This window comes from Eschrichtius robustus, chromosome 7 (assembly GCF_028021215.1).
Source record: "Eschrichtius robustus isolate mEscRob2 chromosome 7, mEscRob2.pri, whole genome shotgun sequence".
Classification (NCBI taxonomy): Eukaryota; Metazoa; Chordata; class Mammalia; order Artiodactyla; family Eschrichtiidae; genus Eschrichtius; species Eschrichtius robustus.
Window position 1 is genome coordinate 14,008,403 of NC_090830.1, and position 22,633 is coordinate 14,031,035.

Consider the following 22,633-nt stretch of genomic DNA (forward strand, 5'->3'; position numbering starts at 1 on the left):
TGTGTTTGAAAATAAACTAATTAAATGGGTATACAGTTTCTAAAATAACGACCCTGTGTGTTACTGTTAAAAGTTTCAAGCAATGCAGAAAGAAGCAGCATTATGAAGCAGAAATTGGTAGTGTCCTTCCAGAACTTTCCTCACTTATTCAGTCTTCGTTAGATTTGAGTTTGGTTGGATATGTGGCTTCCTGATGCAGGACCTGTGACATGTGAGGTCACCTCTTCCCCGTTCACTTCAGCAGCTTGGGTTTTATTTTTCAGCCTTTGGCACAAAAAATGAGAAATTTGAGAGTTCCTTTCTCAGCGTTTGGACTTGTTTTCTAAGGAAGGCGGAATGTGTAATTATGATTCCCACCTTCTGTCTGGCAGATGCATGCATTTTTTAGAAAAGATGACAGGGTGGACCTGGCTTTTCGTGTCCCTGCGCCTGGCGTCTGTGCCCTGGCTCCAGGTAGCAGTTGAGAACACGGCCATCCTCAACCATCCAGTTGAGATGGTGAGATGATCCTCTGCCCAGAGTAGCACCTGGCCTGGGACTCTGCATAGCTGGGGTTCCTCGGGTTGGGGGAAGTGTATTGAACAGGTGGCCTTGGAGCTGAGGCAGCAACACAGGCTACCCCTGGCCCCTGTGGGTGTGTGGCCCAGTGGCTACCAGGAAACAGGTTTTGCAAAGAAACGACTCGCTCCTTGTCTTGCAGGGAGGGAGGGGCCAGAGCTGGGAAGCCTGTTGGCAGGTCTGGAGTCATCTTATAATTGATGGGAGTTACTTTTACACTCTAAAATGAGAGATTTCCTTAGTACCAGAAAAAGTGCCCATTTCTCAGAAAAAGAAATCAAGGCCAGACCTGTCTGTTAAACTTCTGGCTCGTTCTCCTCTTCATTTCCTTAGACCTGTCCCCCACCCATCCTCCCATCACTACCTTGGCATGTTTCTGCTGAGGTCTGAGGAGGCCTGAGTTTCTGTATTTGTATTCATGGTGGAACCTGCCCAGGAGTTAAATCATAACTGCTTTTCTGTTGTTGGAACTGCCCTTTTGTACTTCCGGTGCTGGCAACCCTCTGATCTCAGCAGAATTAAGTATACTACAAGTCAAAGGGGAAAACATCGATTCCATAAACATATAAACAATAGTCCCTAAGAATAACCAGTTGGTAAAAAAAAAAAAAATAAAGAGCATATTCTTCTTCTTCACTCCTCCCTTTTTTAAAGTAGACTTTATTTTTTAGAGCAGCTTTAGATTCCCAAAAATTGAGCAGGAAGTACAGAGAGTTCCCATACACCCCTGCACCCCGTGCACAACCTCCCCCAGGATCAACACCCGCACCAGAGCCGTGCATTTGTGAACTACCAGTGAACCGACACTGACACATCATGGTCACCCAGAGCCCGGAGTTTACACTTGACTCTTGATGTTGGACATTCAGTGGTTTTGGACAAAGGTATGAGGACACAATTCCATCATTACAGTTCTGTACAGAGTATTTTCACTGTCCTAAAAATCCTCTGCGTGCCTCCCGTTCATCCCTCTCTCCCCTCCAGCCCCTAGCAACGACTTAACTTTTTACTGTCTCCACAGTTTTGCCTTTTCCAGATGTCATATAGTTGAATCATGGAGTATAGTTGAATCATGGAGCCTTTTTTTTTTTTTAATAAATTTATTTATTTATTATTTATTTATTATCTTTAGCTGTGTTGGGTCTTCGCTTCTGTGCGAGGGCTTTCTCCAGTTGTGGCAAGCGGGGGCCACCCTTCATCGCGGTGCGGGGCGCCTCTCACTGTCGCGGCCTCTCTTATTGCAGAGCACAGGCTCCAGAGGCGCAGGCTCAGTAGTTGTGGCTCACGGGCCCAGTCGCTCCGCGGCACGTGGGATCCTCCCAGACCAGGGCTCGAACCCGTGTCCCCTGCACTGGCAGGCAGACTCTCAACCGCTGCGCCACCAGGGAAGCCCATGGAGCCTTTTCAGATTGGCTTCTGTCACTTAGTAATATGCATTGAAGGTTCCTCGGTGTCTTTTCATGGCTTGACAGCTCATTCTTCCCAGTGCTGAATAGTATTCCACTGCCTGGATGGACCACAGTTCACTTAGCCACTCATAGCCGTTCACCTACTGAAGGGCATCTTGGTTGCTTCTAAGTTTTGGCATTTATGACTGAAGCTGCTGTAAGCATCCATGTGTAGGTTTTTGTGTGGACCTAAGTTTTCAACTCATTTGGCGAAATACCAAGGAGCATGATTGCCTCCCTTCTGTTTTTAATATGCTCCTGTGAATTTGATGTACAGACCCACACTAACCAGATCAGCAGGAAGAAGGTGCTGCAGGCAGGATGTGCCAGGAGGCCCCGGCCAGCCGACCTCACTGAGGGATGAGACAGTCAGCAACGTGGGGCAGCGTTGTCTGTCCTGCTCCTGCAGGCCCTGCCATCCGAGCTTCATTTCTCTAGCTTAGAGTATTTCAGAGTTTACATTGCTTACTTTTTTTTTTTTTTTAATTTAATTTTGTTTTTTACACAGAAGGTTCTTATTAGTTATCTGTTTTATACAAATTAGTGTATACATGTCAATCCGGATCTACCAGTTCATCCTCCCCCTACCCGCCCCCGCCCCCCCTGCTTTTCCTGCTTTGTGTCCATACGTTTGATCTCTACATCTGTGTCTCTGTTTCTGCCTTGCAAACCAGTTCATCTGTACCATTTTTCTAGATTCCACATATATGCGTTAATATACGATATTTGTTTTTCTCTTTCTGACTTAACTTCACTCTGTATGACAGTCTCTAGGTCCATCCACGTCTCTACAAATGACCCAATTTCATTCCTTTTTATGGCTGAGTAATCTTCCATTGTATACGTGTACCACAACTTCTTTATCCATTCGTCTGTCGATGGACATTTAGGTTGCTTCCATGACCTGGCTATTGTAAATAGTGCTGCAGTGAACCTTGGGGTGCATGTGTCTTTTTGAATTATGGCTTTCTCTGGGTATATGCCCAGTACATTTCTTACTTTTAAGCCAGGATGCCACTGTCTATCAACCAGAAACTCCCCTCATTTATGGACTTCCGGAGGCCAGTGACAATATATGGTTCCAGTGAGCACTGTTGCTGAATCACTCAAGAAAAATCAGATCTATTTCTGGGGAGCTTAATGGTTGGGATTCTAGCTTTTAGAGACTCAGCCCTCTAGGCGGCAGGAGAAATTTAACAAACAGTGCGCCATATTCTGACTACCACCTAAGAGTGTTTATTGTTTATGGTTACATACTAAGGGCATGATTAGAAATGCTGTTCCAGTAGTTTTACGTAATCTTGGAACTCTGGGAAGAATGAAATGAAAGCGGCCTTTAAACGTGATTTGCTGGGCCCTTGCTGTGTATTAGGAGACCGTTTGTGTGCCTTGGTTGATTATACTGATGCGCAGACCGTGATTCTGCCTGCTCCACAGTTGGGTGGGTGAGAGCCAGCCCAGAAAGCCTTGGGCTCCTCGTGAGAGCAGCCTCAACCCAGGTTGGTTTAGTAGAAGTCCTTATTTGGGGATGATGAGAGTCACCTAGCAGTATTCATTGAGGCCACCTTGGCAGGTGGAGTGACCTGGGAAGACAGAGGTGGGTCCCTGAGCCTGGGACGTCAGCAAGTGCAGCCTGTGTGGCCAAGTGTCCCCAGTGTGAAGAGGCAGTCAGGCGTCCTGTGGAGGACTGAAGTAGGTAAGCTGCCCAAGGGGAACGGCTGCATTAGAATTACCTAGGGAGTTGTTGGTTTTCTAAAACTGTCAGGTGGGACCCACAGATTCTGCCTATTAAAACAGCACTCTAGATGATTCTTTTTTATTTTTGTTTTAAGGTGGGAGTTCTTGTCCTTCTAGATGAACTTGTTAATTCATTTGGTGGAATCTTTTTTTTTTTTTAATTAATTAATTTATCTTTGGCTGTGTTGGGTCTTTGTTGCTGCGCACAGGCTTTCTTTTCTCTAGTTGCGGCGAGTAAGGGCTACTTTTCATCGCGGTGTGTAGGCTTCTCATTGAGGTGGCTTCTCTTGTTGCGGAGCACAGGCTCTAGGCATGTGGGCCTCAGTAGTTGTGGCACACGGACTCAGTAGTTGTGGCTCGTGGGCTCTAGAGCGCAGGCTCAGTAGTTGCGGTGCACGGGCTTAGTTGCTCCTCGGCATGTGGGATCTTCCCGGACCAGGGCTCGAACCCGTGTCCCCTGCGTTGGCAGGCGGATCCTTAACCACTGCGCCACCCGGGAAGCCCCTAAATGATTCTGATTTACAGCCAGACCTAGAACCTCTAGGCTAGGGGTGCTCTTCAGAGAGTCTTGAGTCTGGTGCCTGTGAATGGCGCCGGCGTGGACCCAAGACCAGTAAGGACCCAGGAGGTGGTCATCCCCTCTGGCTACCTGGAACAGGTGTGCCAGAGAGAGGGCATCTGCAGGAAGGTACAGTTTGTTCAGGTTGCAGAATGATCCCCAGCCTGTCCCTCAGAGAGGCCCAGAGTGGAAGCGAGACTTTCAGAGCGCTGCAGGGGTCTCAGAAGCAGTTCTTTTGACAGTTGCAGGAAAGGTGCCGCTCCTGTCTGTGGGCTGCTAGTGGCCTGGCTCCGTGTAGGGGGAGCTCAGAGCTGCTCTGTGATGCCCGTGCTCCTGGCTCCACTTGCTCAGGCTGACCTGTGGCCGCACTAAGGGACACCCACTGTGGGCAGTGCCACTTGCAGGTGCGGTGCACCTCACACGCTTGGGACACGATGAAATTCACCGGCCCCAAAATTGGAAAGAAAGTTATAAAAGAATAAATGGCCCGTTAGTCTCCAACTTCATGAAGAGGAAAGGCTAATATTTATAACAGTTCACGTTTGAAATGAATTCTAAGTCCAGAATTTTTCATTTTAGAATAATTTTGGAGCAGTCCTGACTTTTACAGAGGAATCAACCAATTATAGATGAGTTACTTGTCACCAAATAATTTCCAAAGCAAAATTACCAAAATCCTTAAGAAATTTAAGAGTAGCAGGTTACATTTAGTGTAGAATGTAGTGAATTTCAGCGTGTTTGATATTGGTTGCAGCTTGTGGTGTGTTGGGAAATGTTTAACATCTGGCTCCAGGGCAGTGAGGGGGGCAGCCCTGATGTGGAGCGCCTGATGCTGGTTGCCATGGAGATGCTCCCCCAGGGGCTGTCCAAGCCCCCAGGTAGCTCACTGCATCAGAGCCGGTCGGGGAGGTGCAGTGACCCCGTTGTGTGGTGTTATAGATGCACTTTCCATCTTGCAGGGGCAACAGATGTAAGTAACCTCAAGAGCACAGATAATAGCAAGAGGGACTAAAGTAATTAGGAAATGACGTTTTTAGCATTTGTTACCTGTGTCAGGTTTTTTTTGGGGGGCGGGCGGGGAGGGGACACTTTTTTGAAGAATAGATTTTAATTTTTGGAGCAGTCTTAGGTTCCCAGCAAAAGTGAGTAGAAAGTACAGATTTCTGACCTACCGCCTACTGTCACACGTGTGTACCCTCTGCTACTACCAACACGCCCACCAGAGTGGAAGATTTGTTACAGTGGATGAACCTACACAGCATTGTTGCCCAACGTCCATAGTTTCCACTGGGGTTGACTCTTGGCTGTGGTCCATTCTGTGGGTTTTGAGAAAAGTATCCATCATGACAGTATGGTACGGAGTATTTCACTGTCCTGAAAATCCTCTGTGCTCTGCCCAGTCAGCCCTTCTTCTGTTCAACCCTGGTAACCACTGATCTCTTTATTGTCTCCATAGTTTTACCTTTTCCGGAATGTCATATAGTTGGAATCATATCATATATATAGCCTTTTCAGATTTTTTTATTGTGGTACAATATTCATAACATAAAATTGACCGTGCTAACCATTTTTAGGTGTACGGTTAGTACATGCACAGTGTTGTACAGCCATCACCACTATCCACGTCTAGAACTTTGCAATCCTGATGCCGTTTTGCATCCAACTGCCTGGAAAGCCTGTGCTTGCCCCCAACGCTCTTTGTGGCTGGAGTGTGCAGCCAGTGGCTGACATCAGAGCTTCAATCACATTTTTGTTTGGCATGTTTATTTTTGTTAAGTGCTTTATGATTATTTTTTTTATGAGCTCAGAACTGCAGAAATGTAAGGAATTTGCCCCTTGACTCCGTTTCTTGCTGGAGCAAACAAAAGATTATTGACTTGACACCAAGTTGGGGAGAAATCACAGTGCACCCCCCTCTGTCTGCAGCCCCCTTGGAATTTCAGCCAATCTGGGCTGCAGCCACTGGAGCCTGCTGGCTCACCAAGCTCCAGGCTACATCTTTGTTCCTCAGAGTCTTGCACTCATTCATCTTCCAAAGCCAAAACCCTTCTTACTGTGTTCTTTGCAGATTTCAAAGGGACTCAAGCTGCATAATTAATATTCAGAGGATCGATCGTATCACATGAGAAGGGGTGTCCAGCTCCGGCGTGTCCTGCTTTTGGCCAGTGGCCCCGCTCCCTTCTCTGCCTCTGCCTGCCCATTGAATCTCCACACGCCTCCTCTGTCCCCTGAGGTGGCCACTGGGCTGTCCACCCCCCCACCCCGCCTCCCCATAGAGGGAGCACATTTACCAGTTGGTTTCCCTTTGCCCTTTTTCCACAGGTCCAAATCTAGAACAAAGGGAACATACATTCCATCAGCCTCCTTTATTTTTCCCATGTGAAAACAAAGTCCTTCTTGTCTTATTGCTTCTAAGAGGAACTTAGAGGGTCCTGAGATCACAGAATTTTAAGGACTTTCAAGTCATTGAGCTCAACTGCGCTCTTCTCCCACGCCCTGACCACACACACAGAGACCTGGATGCAGGAGCCCCCTCAGCCGAGACTTGTTAACTCACCTTTCTACTTTTGGAGGGACACAGTTTGTAAGTTGAGGAGTACACTTGGACTTAACTGAGATTCCCAATGGGAGCGTAGTGGCCCACGTTCCCTCTCATTTTTAAAGTTTTGCCTGACAGCCAGGAGTGATAGGAGACATAGCTTAGAGGCCAAGGCTGGGGATGGAGTCGGTACTGAAGGAAGTGGACCCTCCGCAGAACTGGTCCCCCTCCTGGAGGAGGGGGAGGGGAGCCAGGTAACCTAGCTCTGGGGCTAGGGAGTGCCTCTGGGCGCGAAGACATCATGTACCTGGGGTGCTTTACTCGAGGACAGTCTCAATTCAAAATATTTTATCCCATTTTCAGTCTGTATCGCCCAGGATGTCCCAGTTTTTGGTTCAGAAAATATGATTCCCCAGCAGAAGCTGGGCACACATGAGACGTTTGCTAGTATAGGAATACAGCTGGAGGGTTGGAGGGGTGGCCTAGGAAAGGCGATCTTACAAACCTTTGTTCAGGTCAGTGGATCCAAGGTCAGATTCTCAGTGACTGTTTTGAAGGGTTCCTTCTCTCCTGTTCTGCCTGTGACGGTCAGAGGGATTTCAGAGTTTTCACTGTAATTAGGCAGTTGCATTCAGTTGGCGTTTTCTTCATTGACAGGCTGATCGCTGCCTTTCAGATCTCTGGCAGGCACTTAGGGGGATGGGGGAAGGATGCTCAGACAGTACGGGTGTTGACTGGCAGATGATCACCCGACCTTCTTCTCCTCTGTTACCTCATTTTATCCTCACAACAGCCCCGCAGGGGAAGCGCAGTTCTCCTTTTGCAGATGAGAAAACCGAGGCTCGAAAGGCTAAGTCATCTTCCCCTGGCCGTGTGGCTAGTCGCTGGCAGGGCCGAGACCTGAGCCCGGAAGCCCTGTTTCCTTTCTCCCCAGCCTCCCTGTCATCGAGTCGGTCCTGGGGCTCCCAGGCATTCATCGAATGTCTGTTTGGCAGGGGGCGGGCGTGCCTGGCAGCCGCGGCCAGCAAGGTGAGGGGGGAGCCAGACCCAGAAGGTCAGCACATTCTCTGCAGAGCGCGACAACTTCAGGCTGGTTTTGAGCCAGGACTTGGGATTCTTCTTGCTGAAGTTTGGTTCCCCCATGGCCTCGGGTGGTTGTCTGCGCGGGGTCCCTTTGGGTTTGGATTTCAGATTTATTCTTGAATTTTTATTTCAGGACATAACTTGGCAAGATGAACACTCTGCCCCTTTCTCCTGGGAAACGAGGGTAAGTTGGGTTAAATTTAGACTTGTTTGTCTTCTTAAAAAGCGTGGCGTCCTTAGGTATTTTCCGTTCAGCCCTTGGTGGGCTCCGAAGGCCGCGGGCTGCGGGTGATGCGCCCCCTGCCGGTGGGAGAGGAGAGGCGGAGGGGCGGGGCCTGCGCTGCGTTGGGCTTGGTGATGGATGGAAGCGTGGCGGTCGGCGCGCTGGGCACGGTCGGCGGGCGGGCGGGGTGCCCTCTGCCCGGGGCTCCCCTGTCCTGGGAAAGTAGTGGGCGCGGGGTGGTTAGGAGCTGCTTTTATGAAAGTGAAATCAGAAGGGCAGCCGAGACAGGAAGGTGGGTGGATGCGGAGACAAGGCTGCAGACGCATCAGAACTGCCTGCAAGAGTCACCTCAAAGGCAGAGTCCTGAGGGAGGAAGGGAGGAGGGGAAGAGTGGCCTCTGTACCCTTTGAAGCTGGACGAGCCAGTGGATACAGATGTGCTACCCAGCCTGGATCCCTGATGCTGGTCCCCAGTCATTCGTTTATTGCTGTTAGTGTTACTGTTGCCAAAGTTGCTTAAGAGTATCAAGCTTAGCTGGGTTTATCCATTTCCCCATTCTCCCTAGTTGTCCCAGTACAGGTGCATTAGTAAGTAGCGCAAAATGACCAAAAGGCAGGTGTCTCAAACCCAAGGAAAAGAAGGAAAAAGACCAGGATTCTCTGAATTCTACAACATTCTCTGCTGTGTGTTGGAGGGTCCTTTCCCTAATGGGGGTGACCAGGACGGCTGTGTACCTGCAATAGGGCTTAGGCTTGAGGTTGGATCAGGGCTTTCAAGCCCTGACACTTGAAGGGGCTTGTTTCTTGGTTTTTCACTTGTGCCTACAGTTGCTCATCCCGGTAGAAGCGGCGTCCAGGGGGCTGTAGGGAGGGTGGGTCAGAGCGGGATGCGGCAGTTGGGGGGGGCCTGCAAGCCACCTGCGAGGCCCTCACGTGGGGGTCTGTGTCTTAAAATGAGGGATTTGACGAGGGCTCAGGTGGGTCAGGACAGCCGGTGGTGTTGCCCACAGGCAGCGCGGTTGGTTCGCTGATTGATTGCCCCAAGTGACGCGAGCTGCCCTAGGATGAGGAAGCCTGTGAAAGTTGAGGTGACTCTTACGTGAGAGTTGAGAGGTAGCTTTTGCGAATACGTGGCATTAATGCAGATGGCCACGCTCATCCCGCAAGCACAGACCCCTGCCTTCAGGGATCCAGAACGTCAGGTCCTTAAGCATCCTAAAAATAAAGATGCAAATACCTGCATCCTGCGTGCGTGATTTTTTTTTTTTTTAATTTCCGTGGCAGATTAATAACCTAGGTCTGCGCAGAGGGCAGGGTGAGCGACGACGTTGTGCCTGGAATTGGAGTCTCCTTCAGGATCGGGCCACTGGTTAAGGGGCGGCTGTAGCGGTGAGGGTAGCTGGGAGGCAGCCAGGGAGAGCGAGGGGCAGCCTGGGATTGCAGCTTCCGAGCTCCGAGACCCACCCGTAAATGCCTCGTCCAGTGACAGGGCAAAGGGAGTTGGAGGTGGGTAGAAAGTACCTCACCACATCGACGTTCAGCCAGGGCCATCAATATTCCTTTTACATGGGTTCCCCAGATGGGTAACTGAGAAGCACTACAGTTAAGTCCCCTACATACGAACCTTCAAGTTGCAAACTTTCTAAGATGCGAACGTGCGTTCCATCAACATCAGGCGTGAGTGAAATTGCAGCTTGCCCTCGTCTCCTATTGGTAACGATCCTTCAGCTCTACCGTCTCCCACCTCCTCTCCCCCGACTCCAGTCAGTAACTCTTTGATGCCAGCCCCTGTGTGACAGCTATTGTACTGCACTACTGTGCTTTTCGAGGGATTGTACTGTAAGGTTGAAAATGTTTTCTTTATTTTTTGTTTGTTTTTTATGTGTTATTTGTGCGAAAGCTATTTTAAACCTGTTACAGTAGAGTCCTAGATAACCCATTGTGTTAGTTGGGTACCTACATACAACTCGTTCGTATGTAGGGGCCTTACTGTAATCCTAGGCAGATGGGTAGTCTGCAGGGGGGAGTGGACAGCCTCGCGGACAGTGGCCCAGAAGGCAGCACAGATGTTACCGGACTGGGCCCTGTGTTTGATGATGTCTCAGTGATGAAGACAGAGAAGTCGAATTAGTTAAAATGCCCCGAGCCCTAAGTCCATCGTGCCCCCCACGAGGATATCTACTCTCGTAAGAACTTACCTTGTTAAATGTTTCTGAGTCAGCCGTCTGTGGGATGGGATGTTTCATCTGTTATTAACTTGATGCAGATGACATTCTGGGGCAAGGATGGGGCAGCGCCTGGGGCGGTGACCGCAGCGCCTGAGGCTCAGTGTGGGAACAGGTGCCGGGAAAAGGTCTCTAGAACAAGGTGTGCTGACGCAGTCCAGCACGGGTCACACTCGTGCTGGAGTTAATTGTCCACAGATACCATCCAGGTCCCTTGGGAACCTGCAGAAATTGAGAAGGCTTGATAAAGTTAAGCCAATATGTGTTGCTCATTTTAATTAACTTGGGTTTTTTTGTTTTTGTTTTTGTTTTTTAATTAATTAATTAATTAATTTATTTTTGGCTGTGTTGGGTCTTCGTTTCTGTGCGAGGGCTTTCTCCAGTTGCGGCGAGCGGGGGCCACTCTTCATCGCGGTGCGCGGGATTCTCACTATCGCGGCCTCTCCCGCTGCGGAGCACAGGCTCCAGACGCGCAGGCTCAGTAGTTGTGGCTCACGGGCCTAGTTGCTCCGCGGCATGTGGGATCTTCCCAGACCAGGGCTCGAACCCGTGTCCCCTGCATTGGCAGGCAGATTCTCAACCACTGTGCCACCAGGGAAGCCCCACGTTCCCTTTCAATGAGAGAACCAGCTTATTTCATGAACAGGTGGGCTGTGTCCTCACCTTTTGATTTGAGCTCTCAAAATCACACTTATGTGATTTAAAGTCAGAACTTTGTAGAGGCAAAATAGAGAGCGTTCCAGAGAGCAAGGGGCCTTACGCCTGCTCTGTCATCAAGAGTCGGAGTTCCACCCCTCGCCTCTCCCCAGCTGAAGCGCGACTGCCCACCTCTCTTCATTGTCACGCTCTTCCTTAGGACTGAAAGACGGATGAGAACTTGGAGAGCTGCATGCAGGAGGTGGGTTAGCCAGGGCAGGGTGGCCCTGACCTCCAGCTGCAAGGCTGGAGGCTCTTTGTCATTTGACGTCTTTGATGCATGGCAGGCACCTCACTCCTTCGCGGCTTGAAGCAGCCATTTCTTTGCTCCTGCTTCTCGGGGCCAGTGGTCTGGGCAGGGCTCAGCCGGGCTGTTCTTCTGTGGGCCTCGCCCGGGACCGCTCACGTGTCATCTGACGGCCGATGGGAGCTGGTTGCTCTGGGGTACCCTCTCTTCCGTGTCCGGTTGGGGCCACATGTGTCCAGCGAGCTACGTGTTGGTGGAAGAGTTCCCTCGGGTGAGAGTGGAAGCCGACAGGGTCTTCCGAGGCTGAGGCTTGGGAACCGAAGTATCCCCTCTGCTCTGTTCTGCTGGTCAAATCGAGGCACAGTCCAGCCCGGATTTGGGGTGCGAGGACATGGATAGCAGCTCCTGATGGACGGTTGCGGAGAATTTGTGCCGTTTTGAATCAAAGACTCCACGCTCTGACAGCCCCGACAGCGGGTCATTTCATTTGATTGTCTGTCATCCACTGATGGGCTTTTTTTGAGTTTTAAATTGTGGTAAAATACACATCCCATAAAATGTACCATCTTAGCCATTTGTTAAGTGTGCAGTTCGGCGGCCTTAAGTGCATTCACACTGTTTTGCAGCCGTCACCACCATCCATCTCCAGAACTTTATCATCTTCCCAAACTGAAACTCTGTTCCTTTTAAGCCAAAACCCCCCTTTCCCCCTCCCCCAACCCCTGGCAACCACCCTTCTACTTCCTGTCTCTATGACATCATTCACTGATTTTTTTCAAAAATCCGGCGGACATTGATTAGCCTTCCACTCTGGGTCAGACATTATGCTTAAGGCTCAGAGGTGAGTAAACACTCGCTCTCGGCGAAGAGCCCAGCGTGGGGATGACCGCGCCTGGGGGCGGAGCTCACGCAGGAGGACCGCTTTAGCCCACACGGATCGTTCTCCTTCATTCACATGACACGTATTTACGTACACGTTGGTAGATGCGGTCTCATGCCTTCTGCAGCTGTTCACTTCAGCAGACTTTTTTTTTTTTTTTCCTTTTTTTCGGCCGTGCTGCACGGCATGTGGGATCTTAGTTCCCTGACCAGGGATCGAACCCACGCCCCCTGCACTGGAAGCGCGGAGTCTTAGCTACTGGACCACCGGGGAGGTCCCCACTTCCGCAGACATTTAATGATAGCCAACTAAGTGCCCAGCTCTTCCTCAGCTCTGACTTCTCAGTCACCAGTCGCTCAGCTGAGGCCAGGGTCAGCCTGACCCAAGGTGATGGTTGTCGGGCACAGAGCTGAGACTCTCAGGGATGTGGGATTTCTTCCCAATTTTTGCACCTCTGTCTGGGCTCCTTCCTTCGGGCCAGCCCGTGGCCGCGGACCCCTGCAGAGACCTGCCGAGGGTGGGCGAGCTGGTGCTGTCCGTCCCTGAAAGGCAGCTCTGACCAGGAGAGGCCTCGGTGCCGGGCACGCACTGCCCATTTCCTGGGGCCCTGCTCGGTCTTCCAGCCTGCCCTCCCCTCCTGGGTCGCCTCCTGCCGAGGCCGCACCAGGCCCGATGCCCCTGTCGCTCTGACCCCTTCCCCACGGAAGGGAGGCTCTGGGCAGAAGTGCCTGTCCCGGCCGGGCGAGGTGCCCTTGGTCGTCACCTTTCCCCTCGTCCGTCCGCTTGGCAGGTGTGCTGGGGGCACGGGCGCCTGCAGGGCCCCCACGGCGGATTCCTCTCTCCTGCTCCTGAGGTTCCACGAGGAAAACACTCAGCACTTGGAACGCTCCAGAGAGGGGAGTCGGGAGGAGAGGACTCTTCGCGCTGCCGCCCCTCTGGGCTGGGGGTTTACGGGAGACTCCTGCAGGGGCAGGTCAGGCCCTAGCGACGGGTGGCTGGACTCTGGGGACGCCACGCCCGCCGTGCTTGCCTCCCCCCAGGCTGTCTGGGTTTTCCCTTCCTGTCTGCCCGAGTCCTTCACCCGAGGTTCGACTGCCTATTTGGGGATCGTGAGTAAGCTGGGTGGGGATCAGCTCCTTGATCTCCGAGGGACCACAGACCACTCCTGGAGTAGGGAGGCCCGTCAGCCCCTCCTCAGGAGGAGAAGTAAGCGCCTGGGAGCAAGCGCATCTCCACGGGCTGAGGTCCACGCCAGGGATCTGCAGGCACGTCAAATGCTTTCACCCAGGAGGTCAGTGTCGCTGCCCCCGCCGTGGGCCGGGATGCCGGGGCTCAGGGGCGGCGGTCACGGGCAGGCGGGTTGAATCGATGAAGAGAGGTTGGAGCTTGGGTCTGTCTGTGGCTAACAGGCATCTCTTGCCCACGCGGGACAGGAGGGTGTTCCGTCAGGATGTCCGTACATGGAGGGTTCCCTGGGTTCCCCGTTAACGGCTCTGGCTGGCTGTCCCTCCTCACCGCCAGCCAAAAGTTTCTGAGAAGCGCAGGGCCGTGGAGCCACGCCTGACTCCCATCACAGCGTCACTCCTGCCTGGCGCCCTCGCGGAGACCCCGTCTCTGCCCAGCAGTGAAGTCTCCCTCCGCCTCCCCCTGCCGCCCCCCGCCCCGTGCTGTCTGTAACTCACCTTCCTGAGATCCAGAGCAGGCCTGTGGCCCCCTGCTCTGGACCTGTCCTGGCTTTTGTAGGTGCAGTGACCTGTCAGCTCCTCGGCCCAGGGCCCAGCCCGCTGCCCTGGCCCCAGGGGTCCTTCCCGCCAGTCTCTTCTCCAGCCCCACAGCCCTGCCCCGTGGCACCGATCTCGCCTGCTTGGGGGCCTTGGCCAGACCCTGGCCCCCAGCCACCCGTGCAGGTCCCACCTGCCCCCAGACCCGGAGCAGATTCTGTTCCGGTGGTTCTCCCAGCTCTTGTGACAGCGAGCAGCTCCCACAGGCCCCTGATCTGTGCTGAGCACCTTGGGGGCATTTCCTCGACTAATCCCCACAACGCGCCCTTTGACAGATGAAGAAACGGAGGCCCAGAGTGAGGGGTGTGAGCTAGATGTCCCAGCCCAGGGCCGTGTGCTTCACCCCTTGCCGCAGTGCCTGCAACTGTCCCCCTTCTGTGTCCCCTCTGAGAAGCTCTGCGCTAGACGGCCACACATTAATGTCACTGCTGGTGTTCTTTGTCGGTGCGTCTTGTCCCCGTGAGACGACAAGCACCTGGAGGGCAGAGGCTCCTGTCCTTCCCTTGGCCTTATAACCGCAGGCGCCCTCACACCCACTGTCTGTTGCGTGTCTGTTGGGTTGTCCCCAGGCTCGTGGCCATGGGGCCCGACAGCTGGGCAATATCCATTGTCCGCCCGGCTCCCTGGTGAAAATACAGGAGTGTTCTCTAGCCCCTGGGGCCTCGGGGTTAGGGGCGGGTGGTCCCCAGACCCTGTCCCCCGTGCCCCGCTGGCCTGGAGGCTCTGGCACCCCCAGTCTCAGTGGCTAGGCCGTGCTGTCTCTTCCCCACCAGATTGTCATCCTACTGATTTTGAGATTCTAAAAATTGTTCGTATCTTCCCCTCTTCTTCTTCCTTTTCCTCCTTTGGCGGGGGAGGTGGAGGAGGATAAAAGTTAAATGGTTTGTGAATTGATTAGGATTTGCTCCAGTAAGCTATTACGTTTTCTGACAATGTTTCTGCGGCCTTCATCTCAACGATTTAGGTCTGCCAGAGGCCGCCAAGCCAAACAGTTAGTTTTGGCCGCCTGCACCCTCCTTTACTGAAATATTACACATTCCTCTCTAGTGAGTGGGACGTAAAAATAGACACTGGGCCCAGTTGTGGTCTTTCTGTATTTAGAACGGACGTGGCCGGCAAAGACCCAGTTCCCCACATGGGGAGACTGACGCCCAGGCCTGGCTCAGTGCACAGCCCTGGGGCTCCAACCGGGGCGCCTGGGACGCAGAGGGTAGCGCCGTCAGCGTCACTGGCAGGAGGGGAGGGGGCTTCCTGAGTAGCCCGCGCTCTTCCATCTCAGCCATCTCGTGTAAGACCGCGGGCTTGAATCCCCCTCCGACTTGCTGTCCGAGCCGGGGGCTGCTCTTCACGTGGAACGGCATCCTGTTGCTGGGCCCAGCTCGGCGCAGGGGACGGGGCTCCCGAGAGCTCTTTGTCCACACCTGGAAAAACTGACTTTTTCCAGAAATCAGAAGACTGCATGGGAACTTCCTGACTTTCTGGCGTTCATCACAGGCTCCAGACGCAGTCCCCCCCGCTGGCCTGTCAGGTCGCGAGGCAGGGCTGTCCCCTCCTGCGCGCTGATCTGCTCCGGGGTCCGAGGGCCCCCTTGCATAGCCTCAGGGCCGCGGGGGAAGGTGAGGTCAGAGACCCGGTCACAAGCACAGGCTCTGGGGGGTCCAGGGACAGCACGGTGGCTGCACTAGATCCCTGTGGGGAGTGTCTCAGCTCAGATTCCACGCCAGACACTGGGCCGGGATGGGGCTTCAGAGTCGCGCTTGCTTCCGGACGCAGACACGGCCCGCGTGTCCCAGCCACGGGCACCACGCCCCTGGTGACCAGAGGAAGGCGGGGAGGGACCAGCGCCCGGAGGGGATCCAGTGGGAATACTGCTGACCCCCTGGGGAGCTTAGATGCCTCTGACCAAGCAGAACAGGAGCAGAGCCCAGTAGCCTGCTTTTACTGAGCACTTACTATGTGCCGGGCCTGGTTCTAAAACAACAGCCCAGGGAGTAAGAATACTCCGTTTTTACTAGAGAAGAAAAGAGTCCAGGTTCAGGTTGGGTCGTTGGTGGGTTTGCCCTTTACTGAGAGGAGCAGGTTCAGGGAAGAAGGTAGCTGTGGCTTTGGGCCGGTGAGCAGGAGGTCCCTCTAAAGGGGACCTGGGGCCTAGGGGACCTCCCGGGAGAAAGCACGGGAGGGACCAGAGGCACCGGGCTGAGCCCTGGTCTGGGAGGGAAGGGGGCGGCCCGGGGAGGGTGGAGTCACCGAGCAAAAAGCAGTGAAACGTCTCCTAAAGCACAGAGGGAGCTGCAGTGCAGGAGCCACTTCTGTGTGACCTGGACAACAGTGCGTCTTTGAAAATGACCAGGGGCCCCTCTTCACCATGTCCTGGTCCAGTTTCGCTGGTGTTCTGCGGTCTTGGAGCCAAGTAACATGAACTCTGGTCAGGAAAAAGGACCCTTTGCCCCTCTTCTTCTTTCTTTGCCCGCCCCTTCCCAACAGGCATGTGTCTTAAAGACAAACCACAAACCTTTGCCCTTAGGGGCGAGGAGTGGGAAAGAAAGACCCTCACCAGTGCAGCTGATCAAGGAGGACCGTTTCTTAAAAGGGGGTTGTAGTCATATTTTATTTGCAGAATGGAAAGCAACAAATGCCTGGGCGAAAAGGCTTAGAAGCTGATACATGAGAACGTTTTTTTCTTCTGTAAGTTCTTGTTTTCCCCATTTCCACCCCAGAGCGCCCCAAACCAAGTAGCCGCCCCCGTCAGCCTGGCCCTCTCTTCTACCAAGACGTCACCCTCCCCGAGGGGCTCTCACGAGGGCTCCGGTGGCCCAAGGAGCCCTGAAAGCCTCCGTGGTTCTGTTGCAGGTTGTCACTCCAGCTAAGTGCTGCTCGGTGCCCTGGTCGAGGGCCTGAAGCAGTCCTGGAACCACTGCGGCTGACTTCTCTCCCCAGCGTCCTTGGCTCGGCCCGGTGCTGCCCTGTGCCTAGACTCATGTTCAGCCCAGCTTTCCAGGAGCTTCTCTCCCCACTGGAGACATGGCTGATCCTAAAAGAGCCTAGTGTTTGACGAACCGCTCAGTTTGAAGTGCTTTCTTTACCCTGCAATTTCCAGATCAATCTCAACTCTGTTCTCTCAGGCTCAGTCCCCACTTCCAAGCTATTTCTAGCACTTTGCTTATTTAAAGAACTCATCATCTCTGTGCCCACATTCTCCCTGTATTTTACTGTGGAGTTTGGAAATATGCAGAGTATTGAGAATGATTCACTCAGAAAGAGCCCTTTAAGAATCAGATTAGGTCACTGACATACAGAAATCCTGCCACGTGTGGGGATTGCTGGTGTTCACGTGGACACATGGGCATCGTCCCTGGCGGCCACTGGCTTTTTAGATGTGGTGTGATGCCCAGCACAGCTGCAGGCCTCGGAATCACTTGCTCCAGATTGAAATCCCAGCTGCTCTTAATGGACTAGTGACCTAGGACAATTCACTCATTTGCTCCAGACCTCCATTTTCTCCGTTGTAGAATAAAAACTTTTTAGAAGAAAAGCCCAACAACAAAGAAAACTGTGCCTGGTGCCCTGGATGCGCTCAGAGTCTGCATTTGTTCTGAGCCCCAGCACCTGAGCTTTGATGGTTTTTTTTTTTTTTAATGTCCAGATTAAAAAAAAAATTTTTTTTTTATTGAAGTATAGTTGATTTACAATGTTGTGCCACTCTCTGCTGTACAGCAGTGACTCAGTTATACACATACATACATTCTTTTTTTATATTCTTTTCCATTATGGTTTATCACAGGATATTCAATATAGTTCCCTGTGCTATACAGTAGGACCTTGTTGTTTATCCATCCTGTATGTAACAGTTTACATCTGCTAACCCCAAACTCCCAGTCTATCCCTCTCCCTCCCCCCTCCCGCCTGGCAACCACAAGTCTGTTCTCTATGTCTGTGAGTCTGTTTCTGTTTTGTAGGTAGGTTCATCTGTGCCATACTTTAGATTCCACATATAAGTGATATCATATGATATTTGTCTTTCTCTTTCTGACTTACTTCAATCAGTGTAATAATCTCTAGTTGCATCCATGTTGCTGCAAATGGCATTTTTTCATTCTTTTTTATGGCTGAGTAGTATTCCATTGTTTACATGTACCACATCTTTGTCCATTCATCTGTCGATGGACATTTAGGTTGTTTCCATGTTTTGGCTATTGTGAACAGTGCTGCTGTGAACATAGGGGTGCATGTTTCTTTTCGAATTATAGTTTTGTCCAGGTATATTCCCAGGAGTGGGATTGCTGGATCATATGGCAATTCTATTTTTAGTTTTCTGAGGAACCTCCATACTGTTTTCCACAGTGGCTGTACCAACTTACATTCTCACCAACAGTGTAGGAGGGTTCCCTTTTCTCCACATCGTCTCCAGCATTTGTAATTTGTAGACTTTTTAGTGATGGCCACTGACTGGTGTGAGGTGGTACTCACTGACTGGTGTGAGGTGGTACTGCATTGTAGTTCTGATTTACAGTTCTGATTCAATGTAGTTTTTTCATTGTAGTTCTAATTTCTCTAATAATTAGTGATGTTGAGCATCTTTTCATGTGCCTACTGCCCACCTATATGTCTTCTTTGGAGAAATGTCTGTTAAGGTCTTCTGCCCATTTTTGGATTGGGTTATTTGTTTTTTTGTTGTTGAGTTGTATGAGTTGTTTGTATGTTTTGGAGATTAAGCCCTTGTCGGTCGCATCATTTGCAAATATTTTCTCCCACTCTGTAGGTTGCCTTTTCGGTTTGTTTTATGGTTTTCTTTGCTGCGCAAAAGCTTGTAAGTTTGATTAGGTCCCATTTGTTTATTTTTGTTTTTATTTCTATTGCCTTGGGAGACCGACCTAAGGAAACATTGGTACGATTTACGTCAGAGAATGTTTTGCCTGTGTTCTCTTCTAGGAGTTTTATGGTGTCTTGTCTTATGTTTAAGTCTTTAAGCCATTTTGAGTTTATTTTTGTGTATGGTATGAGGGGGTGTTCTATCGTCATTGATTTACATGCGGCTGTCCGACTTTCCCAACACCACTTGCTGAAGAGACTGTCTTTTTCCCATTTTATATTCTTGCCTCCTTTGTTGAAGATTAATTGACTGTAGGTGTGTGGGTTTATTTCTGGGCTCTCTATTCTGTTCCATTGATCCGTATGCCTGTTTTTGTACCGATACCACACGGTTTTGATTACTGTAGCTTTGTAGTATTATCTGAAGTCTAGGAGAGTTATGCCTCCTGCTTTGTTTTTTTTTTCTCAGGATTGCTCTAGCAATTCTGGGTCTTTTATGGTTCCATATACATTTTTGGATTATTTGTTCTAGTTCTGTGAAAAATGTCATGGGTAATTTGATAGGGATCTCATTAAACCTGTAAATTGCTTTGGGTAGTATTGCCATTTTAGCAATGTTCATTCTTCCAATCTGAGAGCATGGGATATCTTTCCATTTCTTTGAATCCTCTTTTATTTCCTTTATTAATGTTTTATATTTCTCAGTGTATAAATCTTTCACCTTCTTGATCAGGTTTATTCCTAGGTTTGTTTTTTTTTTTTTTTGGTGTAATTTTAAAAGGTTTTTTTTTTTTTTTTTTTTTTCTTTACATTCCCTTTCTGATATTTCACTGTTAGTGTAAAGGAATGCAACTGATTTCTGAATGTTAATCTTGTATCCTGCTACTTTGCTGCATTCATTTATTAGATCCAGTAGTTTTTGTGTGGAGTCCTTAGGGTTTTCTATATATAGTATCATGTCATCTGCATATAGTAACAATTTTACTTCTTCCCTTCCAACTTGGATACCTTTTATTTCTTTTTCTTGTCTGATTGCTGTGGCTAGGACTTCCAATACTATGTTAAAGAGAAGTGGAGAGAGTGGACATCCTTGTCTTGTTCCAGATTTTAGTGGGAAGGCTTTCAGCTTTTCACTGTTGAGTACTGTATTGGCTGTGGATTTGTCATAAATGGCTTTTATTATGTTGAGATATGTTCCCTCTATTCCCACTTTGGTAAGAGTTTTTAATCATGAATGGATGTTGAATTTTGTCAAATTCTTTTTCTGCATCTATTGAGACGATCATGTGGTTTTAGACTTTGCTTTTGTTAATGTGGTGTGCATTGACTGATCTGCGTATGTGGAACCATCCTTGTGAACCTGGGATGAATTCCACTCGGTTGTGGTGTGTGATCTTTTTTATGTGTTGTTGGATTTGGTTTGCTAATATTTTGTTGAGAATTTTTGTACCTATATTCATGAAATATATTGGCCTGTAATTTTCGTTTTTAGTGGTGTCTTTGTCTGGTTTTGGTATCAGGGTGATGGTGGCTTCATAGAATGTCTTTGGGAGTGTTCCCTCCTCTTCAATCTTTTGGAAGAGTTTGAGAAGAATCAGTATAAATTCTTCTTTGTATGTTTGGTAGAATTCACCTGTGAAGCCATCTGGTCCTGGACTTTTGTTTGTAGGAATTTTTTTTATTACAGATTCTACTTCACTTCTAGTGATCAGTCTGTTCAAATTATCTATTTCTTCTTGATCCAATTTTGGTGGTCTGTAAGTTTCTAGAGAGTTGTCCATTTCTTCTAGGTTGTCAAATTTGTTGGCATATAATTGTTCATAGTATTCTCTTATGGTTTTTTGTATTTCTGCAGTATCAGTTGAGATTTCTCCTTTTTCATTTCTTATTTTATTTGGGTTCTCTCTCTTTTCTTCTTGGTGAGCCTGGCTAGAGGTTTGTCAATTTTGTTTACCCTTTCAAAGAACCAGCTCTTGGTTTTGTTGATTTTTTCTATTGTTTTTTTAATCTCTGTTTTATTTATTTCCTCCCTGATATTTGTTATTTCCTTCCTTCCTCTGACTTTAGGTTTTTTTTTGTTTTTTGTCTTTTTTTTTTATAAATGTATTTATTTACTTATTTATTTTTGGGTGTGTTGGGTCTTCGTTTCTGCGCGAAGGCTTTCTCCAGTTGTGGCGAGCGGGGGCCACTCTTCATCGCGGTGCGCGGGCCTCTCACTGTCGTGGCCTCTCTTGTTGCGGAGCACAGGCTCCAGACGCGCAGGCTCAGTAGTTGTGGCTCACGGGCCCAGTTGCTCCGCGGCATGTGGGATCTTCCCAGACCAGGGCTCGAACCCGTGTCCCCTGCATTGGCAGGCAGATTCTCAACCACTGTGCCACCAGGGAAGCCCTGACTTTAGGTTTTTGTTCTTCTTTTTCTAATCCTTTTAGGTGATAGGTTAGGTTGTTTACTTGAGATTTTTCTTGTTTTCTGATGAAGGCCCAGTCCTCTTCCCAGGGTCTGACCCCTGACGTCTGAGCCTCAGCACCCAGCCCCCATCCGCTCCAGAGGGCGAGCAGACAAGCGGCTCAGTCTGGGGAGTGCTGGTCTGCACAGACCCTCTGTGCAGGTCTCTCCACTTTGCCCTCTGCACACCTGTTGCTGCACTCTGCTCTGAGGCTCTGAATGGGCTTCGATGTTTTTTCTTGGGTTCTATTTCTTATAACCCTGAGCTTCAAGGCAGCCTGTGCTTGTGTTTGGAGCTGGAGTTCCTTGTGGCCTCATCATCTTGAGGAGAGACCTGTGGCCATCAGAATCTGGGCTTTTAGGAAAAATCTCAGCCAGAGAGAAGTGAAGGCGTATGCATTAAAGTAATAGAGAACCATGTTAGCACAGTTTTAAATTATACTCAGTGACAACACGGAAGCAGTGGCTGCAATTGCTCCTCTGATATATAGCTGGCGGCATTAGAAATCGGGGCAGCCCCTGGCAAACAAATTTGGTATGCACCCAAAACCATAATAAAAGGAAGGTTTAAACCTGTTGTGGTTTGGTACTTCACTTCTGGAAATCTGTCTGCAGAAATGAACTCCAAATGGGGGAGAGCTGTAGGCATGAAGATGTTCTGACAGCCTTAATTATAACAACAGAAATTAAAAGCAGCAAACTGATAAAAAGAAAATGGGAAAGTAGATGGTGGGACAGCCACTCAATGGAATATCTTGTGCCCTTTAAAACTAATGATTACAAAGACCACTTAACACCACTGATGATGCTTCTGGTTAAGTGAAAAAACAATACCCAAAATTATACGCATAACAGAACTGCAACGTCATAAAATACGTATCTGAGAAAGATTACACGAAAATACACAAACTAATGGAGATTATGGGAAGAGGGAAAGGTTATGAATGATTTTCTTCTAATTCCCCAGATTTTAGTATGTAGTTTTAGTACTTTTATTTTAAAAAGAAGAAGAGGAAGGGAATGTATGAGGGAGCAGGAGTGGAGAGGAAGAGAGGAATGTTCCAGTTTGATCTGAGAAATGCCTGAGGCGGCAGATTGCTCGCTCTGCAGGGCTTGGGGACGCCACCCTCCAGGGTGCTCCCCTGCAAAGAGGCGTCAGGTGTCCACTCGGTGGTCTGTCGGTCAGGACAGCTCAGCCCCACCACCTTTAGAGGTCACAGTGGTTAGCAGCATCAGATCAAGGAAAGTGTTTCGGGGGCACCTGGATGTGGGGTGTGGACCCTGCCCTGCCCTCGGGGGTTCCCCACCTAACAGGGACAGGACCAGCTGAGAGCAGCAGGGTAGCGCCGAGGAGATCACGGGAGAGGAAGACTGTCTTGTCAGCTCGGGCAGCTGTGACAGATA

General features: G+C 50.0%; 1 protein-coding gene across 2 annotated transcripts in view; it reads left to right on the top strand.

Annotated features, from left to right (window-relative positions):
- C7H1orf198 (chromosome 7 C1orf198 homolog) overlaps positions 1–22,633 on the top strand; it is a 35,550-nt gene that overhangs the window by 5,053 nt on the left and 7,864 nt on the right. Inside the window, exon 2 of one of the 2 annotated variants that reach the window (XM_068547623.1) lies at positions 8,058–8,108. The exons of the other annotated variant lie outside the window; for it this stretch is intronic. Coding sequence (XP_068403724.1) covers positions 8,058–8,108 — 51 coding nt within the window. The remainder of the gene's footprint in view (positions 1–8,057; positions 8,109–22,633) is intronic. 2 annotated transcript variants of the gene reach the window in all.